The sequence below is a fragment of the Aedes aegypti genome, unplaced genomic scaffold (genome assembly GCF_002204515.2).
Source record: "Aedes aegypti strain LVP_AGWG unplaced genomic scaffold, AaegL5.0 Primary Assembly AGWG_AaegL5_hic_scaff_1182_389_PBJ_arrow, whole genome shotgun sequence".
NCBI classification, from domain to species: domain Eukaryota; kingdom Metazoa; phylum Arthropoda; class Insecta; order Diptera; family Culicidae; genus Aedes; species Aedes aegypti.
Genome location: NW_018734604.1, coordinates 112,224 through 131,382, shown reverse-complemented (window position 1 = coordinate 131,382; position 19,159 = coordinate 112,224). Strand labels below are relative to the sequence as shown.

At 38.9% G+C, this 19,159-nt stretch overlaps 1 protein-coding gene across 2 annotated transcripts; it reads right to left on the bottom strand.

The window, feature by feature from the left end:
* Positions 1-627: 627 nt before the first annotated feature.
* On the bottom strand, positions 628-12,618 carry LOC110680307. Of its 2 annotated transcripts, none has more exons than XM_021856143.1 (3): positions 12,404-12,618; positions 12,145-12,345; positions 628-968 (listed from the first exon to the last, which is right to left on the bottom strand). In XM_021856143.1, the coding sequence occupies exons 2-3, from the start codon at positions 12,319-12,321 to the stop codon at positions 783-785; spliced, it is 363 nt and encodes a 120-aa protein (XP_021711835.1). In that variant the 5' UTR covers positions 12,322-12,345; positions 12,404-12,618; the 3' UTR covers positions 628-782. The 2 variants fall into 2 exon arrangements, with proteins under 2 accessions (XP_021711835.1, XP_021711834.1); XM_021856142.1 differs by having other exon boundaries at positions 12,145-12,329.
* Between the last annotated feature and the right edge of the window lie 6,541 nt (positions 12,619-19,159).

Genomic DNA, 19,159 nt, shown 5'->3' with positions numbered 1-19,159 from the left:
TAACCACAGAGCTTTAATCTCATTAGCATCCCAGATAGCCGGGGTTGGAGAATGTTTCGCTGAATGTTTTTCTAGCTTTGCTAGAAAAGACAAAAATTCTATATATAAACAAAACTAAAACAAAATAAGCCCTGGGTCTTCTATAACGCCCATCAATCATGTCTCTGTGATAAATAACAGTTGATTATTTATGGTTGCTTACCAAATATATGTTTGCTAATGTAGAATTACTGAACAGCAAATTTCGATTACTAATTAATACTTGTAGTTTAACTAGGAACAATCAGTTTTGATTATTCTTAAATCATACGAAATCCAATTTAAGTGTCAAAATTGTTAATCCCATCTGTCGGAATATCAAAGGCTGTATCATCCCAAAACATGAGACTCTTGCACTGCCTATGTGCACTTTGTAGCACCACGCGATGATGGGAGATCATTATAAATCGAAACGAGCGACGAGCAACAACTCGCTGGGAAGGGAGAAGAGGAGCCTTGTTTGATTTGAGCAGCGAGAAGCAACGCAGCCATGCCTACAAAACCCGTTGAAATCGTGATTCGAAATTATAAATTCGTCGTCGTCTTGTCGTTCTCGTATGCAGATGAAATAAAGAAAAACAAACGAAATTACATTTGAATATGGCCGAAGCCGTCCATGTTTTTTTTGGCTGTTTGGGGAACGTGATATAAATAACTGATCCGGATTGATGGTGAGACTGCAAGGCCTGGGGGGAAAGAATATTTAATTTCGATCGGTCGTTGCGATGGTTCGATGGATGTCTTCATTGGTCGTTTTTGCTGAAACAGGCGCCATAAACGACCACTCCCGATTGAATGGGCGGTAGCCTGTAGAGGAAATCACTTGGCTTCATGCAGACTTCTTCCATTTCTTGATCCCCCGAAGATCCCTTCTTTGTCAGATAGTATCTCTCACATTTCTCGAAAAACCTTATGTACTCATCGGCATCCTGAAACATAATTAAACAAAAGGTGATACTATATATTTTCTAAACTAGTTAATTATTGTGGAGTACCTATTTCAAGTAACTATTGCAAAATAGTTTAACACGAATAAATGACAAAAAGCCAAACTTCTGAAAAGTTCCTAACAAAGCAAGTCATTTCCTTCCTTCTGTTCTGTCGACATTTTGTATTTCGATTATTTACACTTAAGGAAATATTTGTCTCCTTTATTTTTATTTTTTAAGCTTCTATAGTTATTTATTCAACAATTAGCAAAATGATGATTTTTTCAGCGCGAGTTGTACATTTGTCCAACGAGGCTCGCCGAGTTGGATTAATGCAACGAGTGCTGAAAAAATCGAGTTTTGCAACGGGTTGCATACAACATTTTTTGCTATTACGAAAAAATCCGTTGAAGCTGGATCATTTTCAAAAAACATTTTAACAGAAACCACGTATTTTTCAATCGCGTAGGCCGCAACATAGTACAGTACAGTACCGGGTTCGGCTGCCATTTCTTCGAATGCTGAACGATTTGTTCCGAAACAAGTTTTGTCTGAAAATGCAGTTCACCTAAAATATATTTTTCTCGGTATCCATGCAAGATACTTTGTTTCGGAAGTAGAGCGTATTAGAGCGCATCCGGATGCGAACCGAATGCACCACTTACGAAGTTAGGTATCTCTTATAGATTCTGAGAAAATTCTAACTTCAACGAGAAACTTATTCTAACTTTTTATCGCGCCGACAATATCTTCTTTTTCTTCTTCTTGGCATTACGTCCTCACTGGGACAGAGCCTGCTTCTCAACTTAGTTTTCTTATAAGCACTTACACAGTTATTAACTGAGAGCTTTCTTTGCCAAAGTTGAAATTTTCGCATTCGTATATCGTGTGGCAGATACGATTATACTCTATGCCCAGGGAAGTCAGGAAAATTTCCTTTACGAAAAGATCCTGGACCGACCAGGATTCGAACCCAGACACCATCAGCATGGCTTTGCTTTGTTGCCGCGGACTCTAATCACTCGGCTAAGGATGGCCTACAATATCACCAGTCTTGTATCTAGATCGCACATCACATATAAAATCAGATGATATAGCAGAATAGACTGGGATATTTGGCTGACGCATCTCAAACAGAACTGATTCAGTATTGTTTTTTCTTATCAATGAAAAGTTGATTGATTTGCAACGGAATCGCAAAAGGATTATTCTAACAATATTTTAGTCAGAAAAAAATAGCTCACAATCAGATAAATTTATTTGCAAAATTTATCATTTAAGGCCTTTTGGTGCGTCATCACAAAATGGCTTCTTCCAAAATCATTAACATATTTTTATGATAGTATTGGTATTTGCAACATCGATGAAATATAACTGCTTATCACCTGATTTAATGGATAAATCACAGACAAACAGACGTAACACTGCCGAAATTCTCATCGACCACTCATTTACCGATAATTTTAAATTCGCTATGTTACAAATCTCACAACCAGAGGCGCGCGCATCGTTTTTCTTCGCGTTTGACGTTTCACACTACCGCCATCTGCCGGTCTTGTTGCACGAAACACCTTTTCGTGCAACATGCTCACCAGATGATGATGGTGTAAGCTGGGCGATGGATTTTGAAGAAATTTGTTCTAAGTGTTACGTCTGTTTGTCTGTGGATAAATTATGCGAAGAAAAATGCTTCAGGTGGTATTTCAATATTTAATCAACACTTTCAGGTACAACATTATCAATTTAGCGACAATATACATGAGATTTATATTCTCAAAAAAAATCTCCGATTTTATGCCGCATTTCATTGCCTCACACAACTACACTTGTAAATAGAAGGTGCTTACCTTTTCCATTGTAATTCTGCAGCAAACATTTGTGTTTTGGATTTCATATTGCGTTCACTACACTTCCACTAAACAAATCTTTCATTCACTTCTCTTAAAGGAGCACATTTCAAACGGGAATTAAATATTTATAAAGTTTTATCAACCGCAACACACAAAACTATTATGGCGGTGGTTTTCACTTGCTGCGAATCGACGCCGCCACCGCACACTGAGACATGCCTGTGTTTATAGTCTAAAATATACAACTTTTTTTCTGTTGTATTAATTTTCAGTGCGGATAGGTTGGGCAAAGCATAGAAACTTGAAATTCATACGTTGTTTGTTTTTCGATTCTCTCAAATTACAAAAACCATCTCTACGAAGCATAAAATCATACCAAGAGCAGTGTTGTTCAGACTCATTTCCCCGAAAATAACATTTTCTGAACTATGAAGCCACGAACTACTACAACCATGCTCTATCCTCCTAAGATAGAAAAGCAGATGGTTAAGCTTGAGTACTGCACACAAAATCGATCAATTTTAATCCCAGAGAGCCACAATTCAGATTTCGGTGAAATGACATGAGTGAATGAGTGAGTGCGAATCATTTCACCGAAACTTGAATTGCGGCCCACCGAGATCGAAACTGCCGGATCCCATGTGCAACACTCAAGCCCAACCACCTCCCCCTCCATCTCAGGAATACAACGCACAGTTATAACAGTTCATGGCTTCACAATTCGAATTTCGGGGAAATGAGTCTGGTCAACACTGACCAAGAGTTTATCAATTTGGACCACCCAAAATAATTGGAAAGCTCCACAGTGCGATGCGTCGGGATGCGTCGAGACGCGTCTATCGTGTGTGCACAATCATCGCGATCGTTGAGCGCAGTGATGTCAGAGTTGCTATCTGTAAAATCATAGCATTTAATGTGAATTGATCACAAAAATCATTGAAATTTTATTAAATCAGTGAACTGGTGATGGAAAACTATTTACAAAATGATAAGTTTTTATGATATGCAGCAAATGTTCCGAAAACAAGCATGTAACAATTGCTAGAAAAATCTGTCACCAATCACCTGGCAACACCGTCATCCCTTGCAAACATAAACCGTACCGATGCATAACAATAATATGCGATAAATCCAATTAAAAACAGAATGATGTCAGAAAAATGTCAGTTCGAACGGGTAGAAAGTTTCTGCAAGGAATCGGCAAGAAATTTCTTAAGTGATTCCTTTCCAGCAGCAAATTTAAATCTAAAAAGACCAAAAGCTAACAGTTGAATTTTGCAAACAAAATAAAATTGTAATATCAGCTCATTTATGCCTAATACTACTTTTAGACTAGAGCTTATATGGCGTAATATAGGCCCTCTTGATATCAGTTATAATATACACTAAGGTTTTTTTTACACGGTCCCCCGTGCCGTGCAAAAAAATTCCGTGCAAAAAAAACCGTGCTAATTCTGGAATTTGTGTTAAAATAAACCGTGGTAATTCTAGAATCCGTGGAAAAAGTACCGTGTTAATTCTGAAATCCGTGTGAATAGGAAAAAAAGCCGTGTTAATTCCGAAATCCGTGTAAATAAGTAAAAAAACCGTGTTATTTCCGAATTTTGTGCAAAAAAGTACCGTGTTAATTCCGAAAGGCGTGTAAAAAAAGCCGTGTAAAAATAAAGCGTGCAAAAAAAAACCGTGTAAAAAAAGACTTTAGTGTATCTAGTTTTCACTGCAAATAACAAGTATGAAATTTGACATCAAGTTAGCCTATATTGCGTAATATCAGCTATAATCTGAACGTAATTATTTGGGAGTTTCTTGCACGTTTTGTTCATTCAATTCAATAAAGGATGTTAGCTTTTTAAATAATCAAGTTCATTTTCAAAATTGGCGATATTTTTAGAGAAAATTGACACAATTCCATTATTTTGCATTCAATTAAGCATTTTATATTTATTTTAGCATTATAGAAGCACATGTGGTAAACATCGAATATTATTAGATATGAAAGAAAAAAAATAATGCAAAATGTTCAAACTTTTGGAGAAAACAATTATTTAAGAACTAACAACACGGCCTGGCTAGTGACCCCTGTCCTGTTGCAATTCAAATCATGATGTGGATGTAGGCCTTTGCCAAAACGACGATGAGAAGTGGTCATTTTTGACAAGCAATTGGTTTCGTTTTTGTACTACTACCTGACACGTTAGTCTAAGGAACGTAGTATAACAGATGCATTTGAAGTCACATTTGGCCTTAAGTTTTCGGAATATACAGAAGTCAAATCGGTATTTCTGTAAATAAGTCGAGAAATCCATACAGAGTTTGCATATCGTTATTAAGTTGGTTTTTTCTAGAATTTTTGGAAGAACTTCGATGCAAAATTAGGCCTCACTAATTTCTCGAAAAGAGCTTGATAAATTCTTCCATTGGCAGGTGACTCCTCCAGAAATACCTCTGAACAAACCTCGATCAAGTCTACCAAGCATTCATTCCCATGTTCTCCAGAGAATTCTCAAGCCATCATCCCCATCCATTTTCCTAGGATTTCCTCCTGCAAAGATTCTTCCGGTGATTATTTCGCAGATTTTTTCCAGTAGTAACTTCCAAAGATCGTTCAAATATTCCTACAATCCTACAAGAAATTCACGGAGTCAACGTCTCAAATAGTTATTTTGTTATTTGGAAAAATGAAAAATGTAAAGTCACACAGAAATCCCGGGCTTCATTTAGTCAATTTTTCAATAATTATTCAAGGAAATTATGCAAAAAATTCTCTAGGATTAAAAAAGTCCTTCTTGAAGAAATTCATCAGATGTTCTCAAGAAATTTTATCAAAGAATATTTCAATACAGTATATTAGGATTTTTTCAGAAGCTGCTCGAATAACTCCTCAAAAATTAGGTTCACAATTCAAACTTGTGTAAGAATTGGGGCGACATGATCGATTTCTCTTCATCGATCCTCTCTTCTGTGAATATATGTAGGTGATAAGATGAAAGTTTGTTGGCATGTTTTCACCTCAGGATACAAGATTGCTTCGCTTACTAGCATCCTGAAGTGAAAAAGTACTAAAAATCTTGCATCTTCTTTATTCACAGAACAGATGAAGCGTGTGGGGCCTTCCTTAGCCGAGTGGTAAGAGTCCGCGGCTACAAAGCAAAGCTATGCTGAAGGTTTCTAGGTTCGATTCCCGGTCGGTCCACGATCTTTTCGTAATGGAAATTAGTTTAACTTCCCTGGGCATAGAGTATCATCGTACCTGCCACACGAATATACGAATGCAAAAATGGCAACTTTGACAAAGAAAGCTCTCAGTAAATAACTGTGGAAGTGCTCATAAGAAGTCTAAGCTGAGAAGCACGCTCAGTCCCAGTTAATGCCAAGATGATGAAGCGAAAAAATCTGATTTTAGCTTTGATAGATTTAAAACGAGACGAGAATACGGACCGGAACAATCGGCAAAGACCACAGCGACAGAAATGGACTAGCGATTGGAAACTCGGTACGTGGAACTGCAAATCTCTCAACTTCATTGGAAGTACTCGCATACTCTCCGATGTACTGAAGACCCGCGGTTTCGACATCGTAGCGCTGCAGGAGGTGTGCTGGACAGGAACATTGGTGCGAACGTTTAGAGGTAATCATACCATCTACCAGAGCTGCGGCAACACACGCGAGCTGGGAACAGCTTTCATAGTGATGGGTGATATGCAAAGGCGCGTGATCGGGTGGTAGCCGATCAATGAACGAATGTGCAAGTTAAGAATCAGAGGCCGATTCTTCAACTTCAGCATAATCAACGTGCATAGCCCACACTGATGATGACAAGGACGCATTTTACGCGCAGCTCGAACGCGAGTACGACCGCTGCCCAAGCCACGACGTCAAGATCATCATAGGAGATTTGAACGCTCAGGTTGGCCAGGAGGAGGAGTTCAGACCGACGAATGGAAAGTTCAGCGCCAACCGGCTGACGAACGAGAACGGCCTACGACTGATAGATTTTGCCGCCTCCAAGAACATGGCCATTCGTAGCACCTATTTCCAGCACAGCCTCCCGTATCGGTACACCTGGAGATCACCTCAGCAGACAGAATCGCAAATCGACCACGTTTTGATCGATGGACGGCACTTCTCCGACATAACCGACGTCAGAACCTATCGTGGCGTCAACATTGACTCCGACCACTACCTGGTGATGGTGAAACTGCGCTCAAAACTATCCGTCATCAACAATGTACGGTACCGACGCCCGCCCCGGTACAATCTCGAGCGGCTGAAACAACCGGATGTCGCCAATGCGTACGCGCAGCATCTTGAGGCAGCGTTGCCGGATGAGGGCGAGCTCGATAGGGCCCCTCTTGAGGACTGCTGGAGGACAGTCAAAGCAGCCATTAACGACGCTGCCGAAAGCGTTGTCGGATATGTGGAACGGAGCTCAAGAAACGATTGGTTCGACGAGGAGTGCCAGGAGGTTTTAGAGGAGAAGAATGCAGCGCGGGTTGCAATGCTGCAGCATGGTACGCGGCAAAACGTGGAACGATACAGACTGAAGCGGAAACAGCAAACCCGCCTATTCCGGGACAAAAAGCGCCGCCTGGAAGAGGTGGAATGCCAAGAGATGGAGTTGCTGTACCGTTTTCAAGAAACGCGGAAGTTTTATCAGAAGCTCAACACATCCCGCAAAGGCTTCGTGCCGCGAGCTGAGATGTGCCGGGATAAGGATGGGAGCATCTTGACGGACGGACGCGAGGTGATCGAAAAGTGGAAGCAGCACTACGATAAACACCTGAATGGCGCAGACAACACAGGCACAAAAGGTCAGGACAACGAAGGCGATGGCTACGTCAGCACAGCGGACAGCGGAAATCAACCAGCTCCCACGATGGGGGAAGTTAAGGATGCCATTCAACAGCTCAAGAACAACAAAGCCGCTGGCAAGGATGGTATCGGAGCCGAACTCATCAAGATGGGCCCGGACAGGTTGGCCGCTTGTCTGCATCGGCTGATAGTCAGAATCTGGGAAACGGAACAGCTACCGGAGGAGTGGAAGCAAGGCGTTATATGCCCTATCTACAAAAAGGGCGACAAACTGGAGTGTGAAAATTATCGTGCAATCACCATCCTAAACGCCGCCTATAAAGTGCTATCCCAGATTCTCTTCCGTCGTCTATCACCTATAGCAAACGAGTTCGTGGGAAGTTATCAAGCAGGTTTCATCGACGGCCGCTCGACAACGGACCAGAACTTTTCCGTGCGGCGAATCCTCAAGAAATGCCGTGAATACCAGGTCCCTACGCACCATTTGTTCATCGATTTCAAGGCGGCATACGATAGTATCGACCACATAGAGCTATGGAAAATCATTGACGAGAACAGCTTTCCCGGGAAGCTCACAAGATTGATCAGAGCAACGATGGACGGTGTGCAAAACTGCGTGAAGATCTCGGGCGAAAACTCCAGTTCGTTCGAGTCTCGGCGGGGACTACGACAGGGCGATGGACTTTCGTGCCTGTTGTTCAATATTGCGCTTGAAGGTGTCATGCGGAGAGCCGGACTTAACAGTCGAGGCACGATTTTCACGAGATCCGGACAATTTGTTTGCTTCGCGGACGACATGGATATTATTGGGAGAAAATTTGAAACGGTGGCAGATTTGTTCACCCGCCTGAAACGCGAAGCAACAAGAGTCGGGCTAATGGTGAATGCGTCGAAAACAAAGTACATGCTGGTTGGCGGAACTGAGCGCGACAGGGCCCGTCTAGGAAGCAGTGTTACGATAGACGGAGATACCTTCGAGGTGGTGGACGAGTTCGTCTACCTCGGATCCTTGTTGACGGCTGACAACAATGTTAGTCGGGAAATACGAAGGCGCATCATCAGCGGAAGTCGTGCCTACTATGGGCTCCAGAAGAAACTGCGGTCAAGAAAGATTCACCCCCGCACCAAATGCACGATGTACAAAACGCTCATAAGACCGGTAGTCCTCTATGGGCATGAGGCGTGGACTATGCTCGAGGAGGACTTGCAAGCTCTTGGGGTTTTCGAACGCCGAGTGCTAAGGACGATCTTCAACGGCGTGCAGGAGAACGGCGTGTGGCGGCGAAGGATGAACCACGAGCTCGCTCAACTCTACGGCGAACCCAGTATCGTGAAGGTAGCTAAAGCTGGAAGGATACGCTGGTCCGGGCATGTTGCAAGAATGCCGGATAACAACCCTGTAAACATGGTGTTCGCCACGAATCCGGTCGGAACAAGAAGGCGTGGGACGCATCGAGCTAGGTGGATTGACCAGGTACACCAGGACCTGGAGAGCGTGGGTCACAGTCGAGGATGGAGAGAAGCGGTCATGAACCGAGGGATTTGGCGAAAGATTGTTGGCGAGGCTTTATCAAGATAATTGATGTAAAGCCAAATAAGTAAGTAAGTAAGATTTAAAAATGATCAAAACAAAATCCATATGTTTACGTTAAAACATGTAAAAATTAAAAGAGTATATTGTCTATCTAAAAGTCTAAAAACCATCATAACTTTGTAATATGTTCTTATGTGGGTATAAACACAAACCTGAACCTTACAATGTTCTCAAGGGGTGTCTAACAAAGATAAATAATTTTAGATAAAAATGTATATGTTACACATAGAATGTTCTTAAATTCTCCATGGTGAAAGATTTAGAGGTCAGTGCTGGCTAGACAGGAATTAATTTTCCAGATACCGTAAAACGGGGTAACTTTGATAATGCGGGTAACTTTGATAGTGCGAGACCCCCAACATACTAAACTAAATAACGAGGTTTCTGTCAATTAGTTAAGTAAAGAGTATTAATATGACACTTCATGTCAAAGCTATTTTTGTTGAAATCAAGTGCATTTGAGGATTTTTATGCAAATATAAAAAATTTACAGGATTTCAGCATTTTTGCAACGCTTACAAACAATCTGTTCCACGACTACTATTTGATAAAGTCTTAATGAGTTCGTCACTTACCCATGATAGCCTAGTTATAGTAGAACATGGATTCGGTCTCAAATCTCTCAGCGAAAACCATTTTCACAAACTGGGACCATTTTTGTAATCTAAATCAGAAATTTCCATATAGCGTTAAACGCCTAGAGGTATGCAACGCCCTACAAATGTTCTGTGATTCATTCAATCTTGTTCGATTTATACTCCATTATCAAAGTTACCCCAAAACAGAAAACCGACTTTCGATTATATGAAAAATTATATATCCATTCAGAATAAATCTTTTGGCAATCTATCAAGTGCAATCGATAGCTAGGATGTCAGTACTTGTTTTAAAAATATAAATTGTAATTCTTTGAAACACATGCATAAATATTGAAGTTATCTTCGAAAAAACTATCAAAGTTACCCCGTTTTACGGTACCAATATTCTGAATGTCATTTGATCAAATAAAATTATAACAGAAAGCATTTTGAATGCCATAAAAAATCTTTAAATATTTGTTTGCTACAAAAAGTAATATGATTCTCATTGTCAAAGTAGTTCCATTTTTTCTGGTACATCCTATATTACATTTGTCTTGACCAAGCGATGATATATTTTTTGCAATTTCTCATAGTAATAGGCTGATTTTCATCACGCCAATCTATCATGAAACGGCCTACTTTCCTGCACTGAAGTATGCAGTGCGGGAATAGTCATTACGCAACTGAAACCAGTGCTGTGATGATTCATTACGCAACTGTTTTGAGTTGCATAATGAATCATTACACAACTATTTTTCAGAAATTGTAAAATGATGGTGAATGCATTCCGATAGTATTTTTGATTCCCTCAAGTGGTTTTCTACGAAATTACAACGAAACTTTTTATTTCCTGAAGAAATTCATTGAGAACTTCCTTGCGAAAATTCTTTAAAGAACCTTTGAAGAAATTATAAAGGAGTCCCTGGAAAAATTTCTAAAGCTTCTTTTAGAACAGTAATCCTAAACAAAATTCTTGGAAAAAAAAAATTGGTTATACAGTCAACTCTCTATAACTCGAAATTGAAGGGACCTTCTCTGCCGTGAATCGCAAGTCAGTCCCATCTGTAAAAACCAGTGCTACCAGTGCATTTTTTAAGCAAATCTTGTGAACAAATTCAAACATCAAGGTTAATTATTTGGGAGTTTCTTGCACGTTTTGTTCATTCAATTCAATAGAGGATGTTAGCTTTTTAAATAATCAAGTTCATTTTCAAAATTGACGATATTTTTAGAGAAAATTTACACAATTTCATTATTTTGCATTCAATTAAGCATTTTATATTTATTTTAGCATTGTAGGAGCACATGTGGTAAACATCGAATATTATTAGATTTGAAAGAAAAAAAAAAATAATGCAAAATATTCAAACTTTTGGAGAAAACAATTATTTAAGAACTAACAACACGGCCTGGAAGAAGCCTTTGAATCGCAAGTCAGTCCCATCTGTAAAAAGTAGGCATTGAGAAAATGGGCTGTGAAGTTTTCAAACTCGTTTTCTATACGAATATTCAAACAATTCCAGAGGATTAGAACATGTTCCAAACTTAATGAAACTTTCACAACTTGCTTTTCTCTGCAATATCTTTCCGAGAAAAATATAAAGATGATCAAAACAAGTTATATTTTTGTGTTCCACGGTGCGATAGTCTGTAGTGGGACTGATATGCGGTTACTTTTCATTATGGGACAATCTGACTTGCTATTTTTACTATTTTTTCCGAATAAATCATATTATTTCATTCGTGCAGTTGAAAGAGCATTGTTGAAAACTGAGCTCAACTCAATTTTGATTAAAATGCAGATGGGACTGACTTGCGATTCACGGTAGTTATAGTAATGCAAATGCTATCCAAGGAATTATCAGTATAGCCATGAAAACCAACTCAAACTATGGCTCTCTTACTCGATATCGAGATACGAAATATCGAGTAAGGGAGAGTTGGCTGTTTAAAACACAGCAGTCCAGAACAAAATTCTTAAAAAAATCCTATGGCTAAAACAATCTGATACTGATAGTATACTGATCTTGAAAATACATTTCTATTATGATTTATTGTTTACGGCTAACCAGTTAAAAATAAACAAATACCATATAATCATGCTTCTACATCTTATTAACAATATTCGGTGGATCTTTTTATTTCTTATACAGTTAACTCTCCCTTACTCGATATTCGGTATCTCGATATCGAGTTAGAGAACCATAGTAAAAGTTGCACTGATATTGGGATCTGTAACTCGATACCTCCCTAACTCGATGGTTCCTTCAATATCGAGTAAAGAAAAAAATGTCAATAGCAAATGTTAGCCTATGCCCAATAAGAAAATTTAAACTTACAATAATTTTCACCAGCGGCAGATGGATATGTTCCGGAGCTGGTTCGTCGAATGGTTTACTCAAGCCGCGGTTTAATTCCAGCTGCATCAACATGTAGGCTGTGTACCGATTTCGCATCTGTTTGTCCAACACGTTGCCTCCCATATTGTAGAACGTGGTCATCCACGATCGGGCCATCTGACGAACTGAAATAGGTTTAAGCTGGTTTAAGTGGACATGGGAAAGATTGACTTACAATAATGTAGGATCATTGAATTACCTTCTGGTGTACATAGAAACAATAATGAAATGATCGAGCTCATATCTTCCTTGAAGTGCGCGTTCAACTTCTGGTCTTCCGAGTCAGCCATGATGCAAAATGTAAATTGACAATTGTAATGATAACGATAATAATTTTTAGTGTCCTTGATTATCAAATCGAGATTGGCAACTATGTGACAGCTGGAGTAGCGTTTCGGTATCATTTCAAAGCTTGCTGTTCTTTATGAAGTCAAATTGGTCGGCGTTAAGTCAGAGAGTCAGAGTGGACCAAGTATTGCTGTGTGCGTTTGAAATGCAAATATCAAATGCGGGAACACCAAATGCGGTAAGATTTTCAACAAGGAAGGCGAAGTCAAAATTTGGTTTTCTTTGCTAGGTTGGCGATGATATGCATCATGGTTGCTAAGTATCCTTTGGTTACTTTGTGTTACCGCATTTGAAGCTCAGATAGACTGGATTTGCACGTCAAATGCAAACAGCAATACAAAACTTGGGAAAATTGGATTATTCTTCCATTAGATGTGAAATTACATTACCTCCATTTTACTTTGACCACTACTTTGGATGATCAATGAAAATCTATAAAAGTATGCAGTCAGAGTGGACCAAGAGCTTATTACCCTAACAGCGAAAATAAATGCGAGGAATTGGAAAACATTTCAAGTGATTTGACAGATTTTTCGACACCGAATGATTCTTTTTCCTATCCATCGATAGAAATTTATTAATACAGTGAAACCTCCATGAGTCGATATTGAAGGGGCCATCGACTCATGGAAATATCGACTCATGGAGGTATCACTGTATTACTTATGTCGATGCATTTGATTTTGATTTTTGGCTAATTACCATATTTGAATGGGTGGTCAGAAATTACAACAATTTTAAAAAAGACAATTTACACCGTCTTCAGCCAAAGGCTGCACAGACTAAACAATCACAAACATTAGGCAACGGACAACATACGGAACACCCAGTAGCCCAGTGATGAATGAATTTTTCGTTTGACGAAAAGTTTCCACCGACTGGAGCGGGAATCGAACCCACGCATTCACAATACGCCTTAACGACTGACGCCGCTAACCGCGCGGCCACGAAGCTTACAATTTCTGAGCAGATAGAGTGGACCAAGAGTCAAAAAGCAAAAAACTAATTAATTATTGTTTATTTTTTTTGAGTCGATTTCAGAATTCAATACAAGTTTTTGGTAGTTCTGTAGTGTCTGTATGAAATGTCTTATAATTTCGCTTATTGGACCAGTATATTTTGGCTGGTATATTATTTATTATGTACCAATGTACGAGTTCATTAGTTCGACGTTTGAGCAGTGCCAAATTCACCCGTTCCCATGGTCACGTTAATAACACGGCACCGCTGAAACGTCAAATAATGAACTCGTGCAACAGTCCATGGCTATAAAGGGTGTCCACAACCCGGTGCTAGGCAGCCATGTTTTCGTGGTCAGCATCAAACTCAAGAGCAACAACGTACAATGGCCTAATCATATTAGAGAATTTTTCCTCCAATACTAAAATGTGTTTCTAGCTAATCATTTCAACCCAATTTGACTTGCTGTACTGCAATCCAATAGTTTGCAACCATTTGTTTGTTCGAATAACTATTGTTATGCGGGAAATGACATTTTTCGGAGAAACAGATTTCGCCATCATCGATTATTATTCCTCAAACGGTTATTTGTTTACAAACATTGAGCTGTCAGTGGGAACCATTTCCCATTAGGAACCAGAGATGTTTGCTCGTTATTTTTCAATGGGGTTGTATGGGCGGTGTCAGGAGGCTGGGTGTCCACGATAAAATTGCCACACTATGAAATTGCTCTAACTTTTTAACCGTTGGGTAGAATTCGATGAAAATTTGAGTGGATTTAGTTCATAGTGCATTATTTACATCCGCAAGTTTTAAAGTCCTGTGATCAAAACTCGCCGAAATGGAATCGAAAGAACAGCTCGTGCGTGATAAAATCTTGCGCATTCATCACGAGAACAAGGATCTCTCGCATCGTTCCATCGCTAAAACGTTGGGAATCGCGAATTCCACAGTGTCGCGAGTGATTAAGCGGTTAGAGGAACGATTGACCACCGATTGGAAGCCCAGGTGGTGAAGGAAAAAGTATTCCGTACAACACCAAAAATCACAACCGCGTAGTTGGGGCCTTCAATCGAAACCCGAACGCCTCCGTTCGGGATGTGGCTAAGAACCTGCACCTAAGCCGAAGTTTTGTCCAGAAGGCTGGGCTTCGAACGTTCAGGTTCAAAAGGCCCCTAATCGCGACGAGAAGCAAAATAAGTCCGCCAAAACCCGTGCCAGGAAGTTGTACCTCAACATGCTGACGAAAGTTGATTGCTGCATCATGGACGACGAAACATATGTGAAGGCCGACTTCAAACAGATCCCCGGCAACCTGTTTTTCACGGCCAAGAATAAGTTCAGCGTTCCGGAGCATGTCCGCACTCAGAAGATGTCCAAATTTGCGAAGAAATTCCTGGTTTGGCAAGCCATCTGCACGTGCGGGAAGCGGAGTGCACCTTTCGTGACCCAGGACACGATGAACGGACAGGTGTACATGAAAGAATGCCTCCAGAAGCGGCTGCTTCCTCTCCTGAAGGCCACAACGTACCAGCAATCTTCTGGCCGGATTTGGCCTCATGCCACTACTCCAAGGACGTGCTGAAGTGGTATGCGGTCAATAAGGTCAATTTCGTGCCGAAAATGTTCAACCCTCCCAACACTCCGGAGCTCCGCGTCATCGAGAAGTACTGGGCGATTATGAAGCAGCACCTACTTAAACGACCTAAGGTAGTGAAGACAGTCGAGGAACTGAAGAAAGTATGGGTTTACATGCAAAAAACAGTTGATTCACAGGTTGAGCAGAATTTTATTGCCGGGGTTAAGGCCAAGGTACGGGCATTTGCGTATGGACTGTAAATAAAATACGAGTAAAATGGTAAAATGAAGTTTAATGCCGTTTTGATTCATATTACGGACAGCCACAAATTCCGGACACTCTACTTTGTATGAGAAACATTTCACACGAAATGTTTCAATTTATGCCGTTTAAAAGTTCTCACTCCCGAGGCTTGTTTTAACAAGCTTTTTCCATACAAATGTATGTAACTTTATAGTGCCCAACAGCCTTAGACGTCTCTTTAGTGGTTTAACGGTTTTTATTGGTGATTTGACTTTTCTATTAATGATTTTCTTGAGCTCTCCGGAATTCGAATCAAAGTGTCCGGACTATGGGGAACAAGTACAGAAGCGTCCGGAATAAGAATCATGAAAAGGCCACATATTTTGATTTATTTAAAATTATTCATCTATCGTAAGCGTATTCTTTACCCAACATTCGAAAGTAAACGGTTTCCGACGCTCGATAACGCTGAGCAATCATACAGAATGATTTATTTTGTATGCTCTATGCTAAGTTATACTTCACTGAAGCCTTAAGTGTCCGTAATATGAATCAAAACGGTACAGTCGACTCTTCACATCTCGATATCTCTCCCTATGTCGATTATTGCTTCGGTCCCTTCATTCTGCATACGATTTCTCTCTCCATATCTCGATATCCTCCTTATCTCGATATCTCGATGTCTTCCTGTTGATTGCTTGTTCCTAATTTTCTCTCCATATATCGATTCGAACATTATCAAAGGTTACTAGACCAGATTTAAGCGATTCAGAACAATTTAGAAACTTGAAATGAAGGTTGTTTGTTTATTATTTTCCTAGTAACGGAGTGATTTTCAATCTTGTCTTCATTAAATAATTGTTCTTTGTCTCGATCTCTCCCTATCGCGATGGTCCTTTCGATATCGAGATGTGGAGAGGCGACTGTAGTTATTTTTCAATCCCTGAAAATTTGATGGCAATCGGATGAAAACTCGAATTTTGCGAATCAATTTTGTGTGTTGAAATTTCATCGTGGACACCCTTTATAGCCATAATAAATATTATGAAAAATAGTCACGGTCGATACGGTAAAAATGTTGGCAGGTACTCAAGATTTTCACTTGGTCCACTCTGACTGAACACTTATTTGAATATTGCTGGTCTTCAATGCTCTGATTGTAGGGTCGCTTTAATTTTCAAGCTATCTTAAAGCCACTGATTTCGGGGTTGCAAATATAGAATAATTCACGATACTGATGTCGAAGGATGTTGATAATCTGTTTAGGGATAGTACACTTAAACTAAATTTCGACTTTTTTACCACCTCCCCCTCCCTTGTCACGCATTTTGTACGAGTCATCTTAAAATTTGCCTGACTTGCTCCCCCTTTGGAGAGTGACATAATTTGTGTACGACCTTTTATCTTAGTGATATGCATGAATTTTTCTTGGTTAACTTCCCTGGGCATTAGAGTATCAGCGTATCTGCCACACGATTTACGAAGGCGAGAATGGCCATGGGGCAACTATGGCAAAGAAAGCTATCAGGTTATAACGCAGTTAATAGCTGAGAGTCAGGCTCTGTCCCAGTGGGGACGAAATGCCATGAAGAAGAAGAATGCAAAATGTAACTTGATTCACTCTGACTTAACGCCAACCAATTGGTCGGTGTTCAGAAAAACCACACAAGATGATATTTTGTCCTTGGAAAGATTAGTCAAGCACTACAACATTCCTGATTTTTTCGACGAAACCATTATAGATGACAGATAAAATAGATAAGTTCCGATATTACTGCAAAAAATCCATATATTTTGTTATTCTGAATGCTTAGAGGACGTTTTCACGATATCATTAAAAAGTACTTGCTCCAGTCTGACAAAACACCGGTCAACTGTCACGCGCTTTGTACAAGAATACAATGCCACAATCTAACTTTTTATTGTGACGTTCTAGAGACTTGGCATGGTAGGCAAAGTTGTTCATTTTGGGGATTTTTTTTATTTCCATACAAAGTGGGCCGAAGGGTCTCAGATTTTCATGAAACTTTTTCCACAGGCAGGGCTCATCAATATACAGTATTGGACAAAACATTTGCAACTTTTTCGATTTTCCATACAAAATGACCAACTTTGGTAAGCTAGATCTCAGTTATTTATGAACCGATTCGAATGAAATTTTCACAGAACATCAGATATAACTTGAATTTTAACATATATTTTTGAATAATTTTTCCAGTCATATTTAGTTATGTCAATTATAAAAAATCGTCAAAAATTTCACTTTAGTCAAACCGTTACTGCTTTTCAACTTGTGATAGGAAAAATCACTCAAAAATATATGTTTAAATTCAAGTTATGTCTGATATTCTGTGAAAATTTCATTCAAATCGGTCCATAAATAACTGAGATATAGTTTATCAAAGTTGGTCATTTTGTATGGAAAATCGAAAAAGTTGCAAATGATTTGTCCAATACTGCATGAATAAAAAAAAATGACAAAAATTCAGGGTCGCTTATTTTCCCGGAAAACTCAGTTGGATTTTTTTTGTTTTTCTTTGAAAAATCATAACTCAAGAACGAAGCATCGTAGAAACAAAGTTTTTTTTTATGAAAATGAAAGCATATTTTCTCAGGAATAAAAAAAAAAATATTAACTGGAAACAGTTTTCCACAAAATTTTCCACCGTTGAGAAAATTCGTAAAGAAAAGCCGGAAAAACTATGCTTCAACTCGCGGAAAATTTTCAAAAAATATTTTTGAGAAGATAATTTCATAAGCTTTAATTGCTGAAATTTTTGAAATGTACTTTTTTTTCGTTTTTGAGTTATGGCCTATTTTGTAAAAAATGTGCAAATGTGCCATTTTGAGCCTTATCTTTGAAAAATCATAACTCAAGAAAGAAGCATCGTAGGAAAAAAGTTTTTTTTTTATGAAAATGAAAGCAAATTTTCTCAGAAATAAAAAAATATTAACTGGAAACAGTTTTCCACAAAATTTTCCACCGTTGAGAAAATTCGTAAAGAAAAGCTGGAAAAAGTATGCTCCAACTCGTTGGAAATTCTCAAAAAAATATTTTTAAGAAGATAATTTCATAAGCATTAATTGCTGAAATTTGTGAAATGTACTTTTTTTTCGTTTTTGAGTTATGGCCAATTTTGTGGAAAATGACCATATAAGCCTTTTCTTTGAAAACCCATATTTCAATCGAAGCATCGGAAAAACAAAGATTTTTTATCAAAGCAATTGCAAATTTTCTAAAACATCTGAAAAAAAGATATGGGATTGGTTTTTAATGAAGTATAACTCGGAATGGAAGATATTTTTCATAAAAAATTACACCGCTAAGAAAAACTGAAAAAAACTGTTTCTGCCTCAATTTTTCATTACACTGAAAAGGGATTCTTTCTTTTATATGGAACAAACAAGATTATTATTATTATATTTTTTAATTTTATTTATTCAATTATTCAGTATATAACTTACATTTTCATCTTAAAACTCAACTAAGAAAATACAGCATGTTTTGTTCCTAATAATACAAAGAAACGAAAATCTTCTGGTGTTAGCAACCAAAGACAATCTTCCCGGTTGAAAAAAGAGATAGTATTAAGATGAAAATGTAAGTCATATACTGAATAATTGAATAAATAAAATTAAAAAAAAATAATAGGGGAACATGGTCCAATTCGGACCTAGTAACAGTTTTTTGGCCATATCTTTTCAGCACGATGAATGGCATGAAAAGTTTTATGTTTTCGAGAAAGCGCAATTCAGCGCGCACATTTTTCTCTCAGAGAGTTTTGTGACAGCTCCTACCAGGACATGGCTAGACATGTTTGAACC

Coding starts and splice junctions, on each gene's coding strand:
- LOC110680307 (XM_021856142.1), bottom strand. CDS start 12,608: ATGATACCGAAACGCTACTCCAGCTGTCACATAGTTGCCAATCTCGAT. Junction 12,330..12,403: donor GTTTCTATGTACACCAGAAG/GTAATTCAATGA, acceptor AACCTATTTCAG/TTCGTCAGATGGCCCGATCG. Junction 969..12,144: donor TGCCGCTGGTGAAAATTATT/GTAAGTTTAAAT, acceptor ATTATGTTTCAG/GATGCCGATGAGTACATAAG.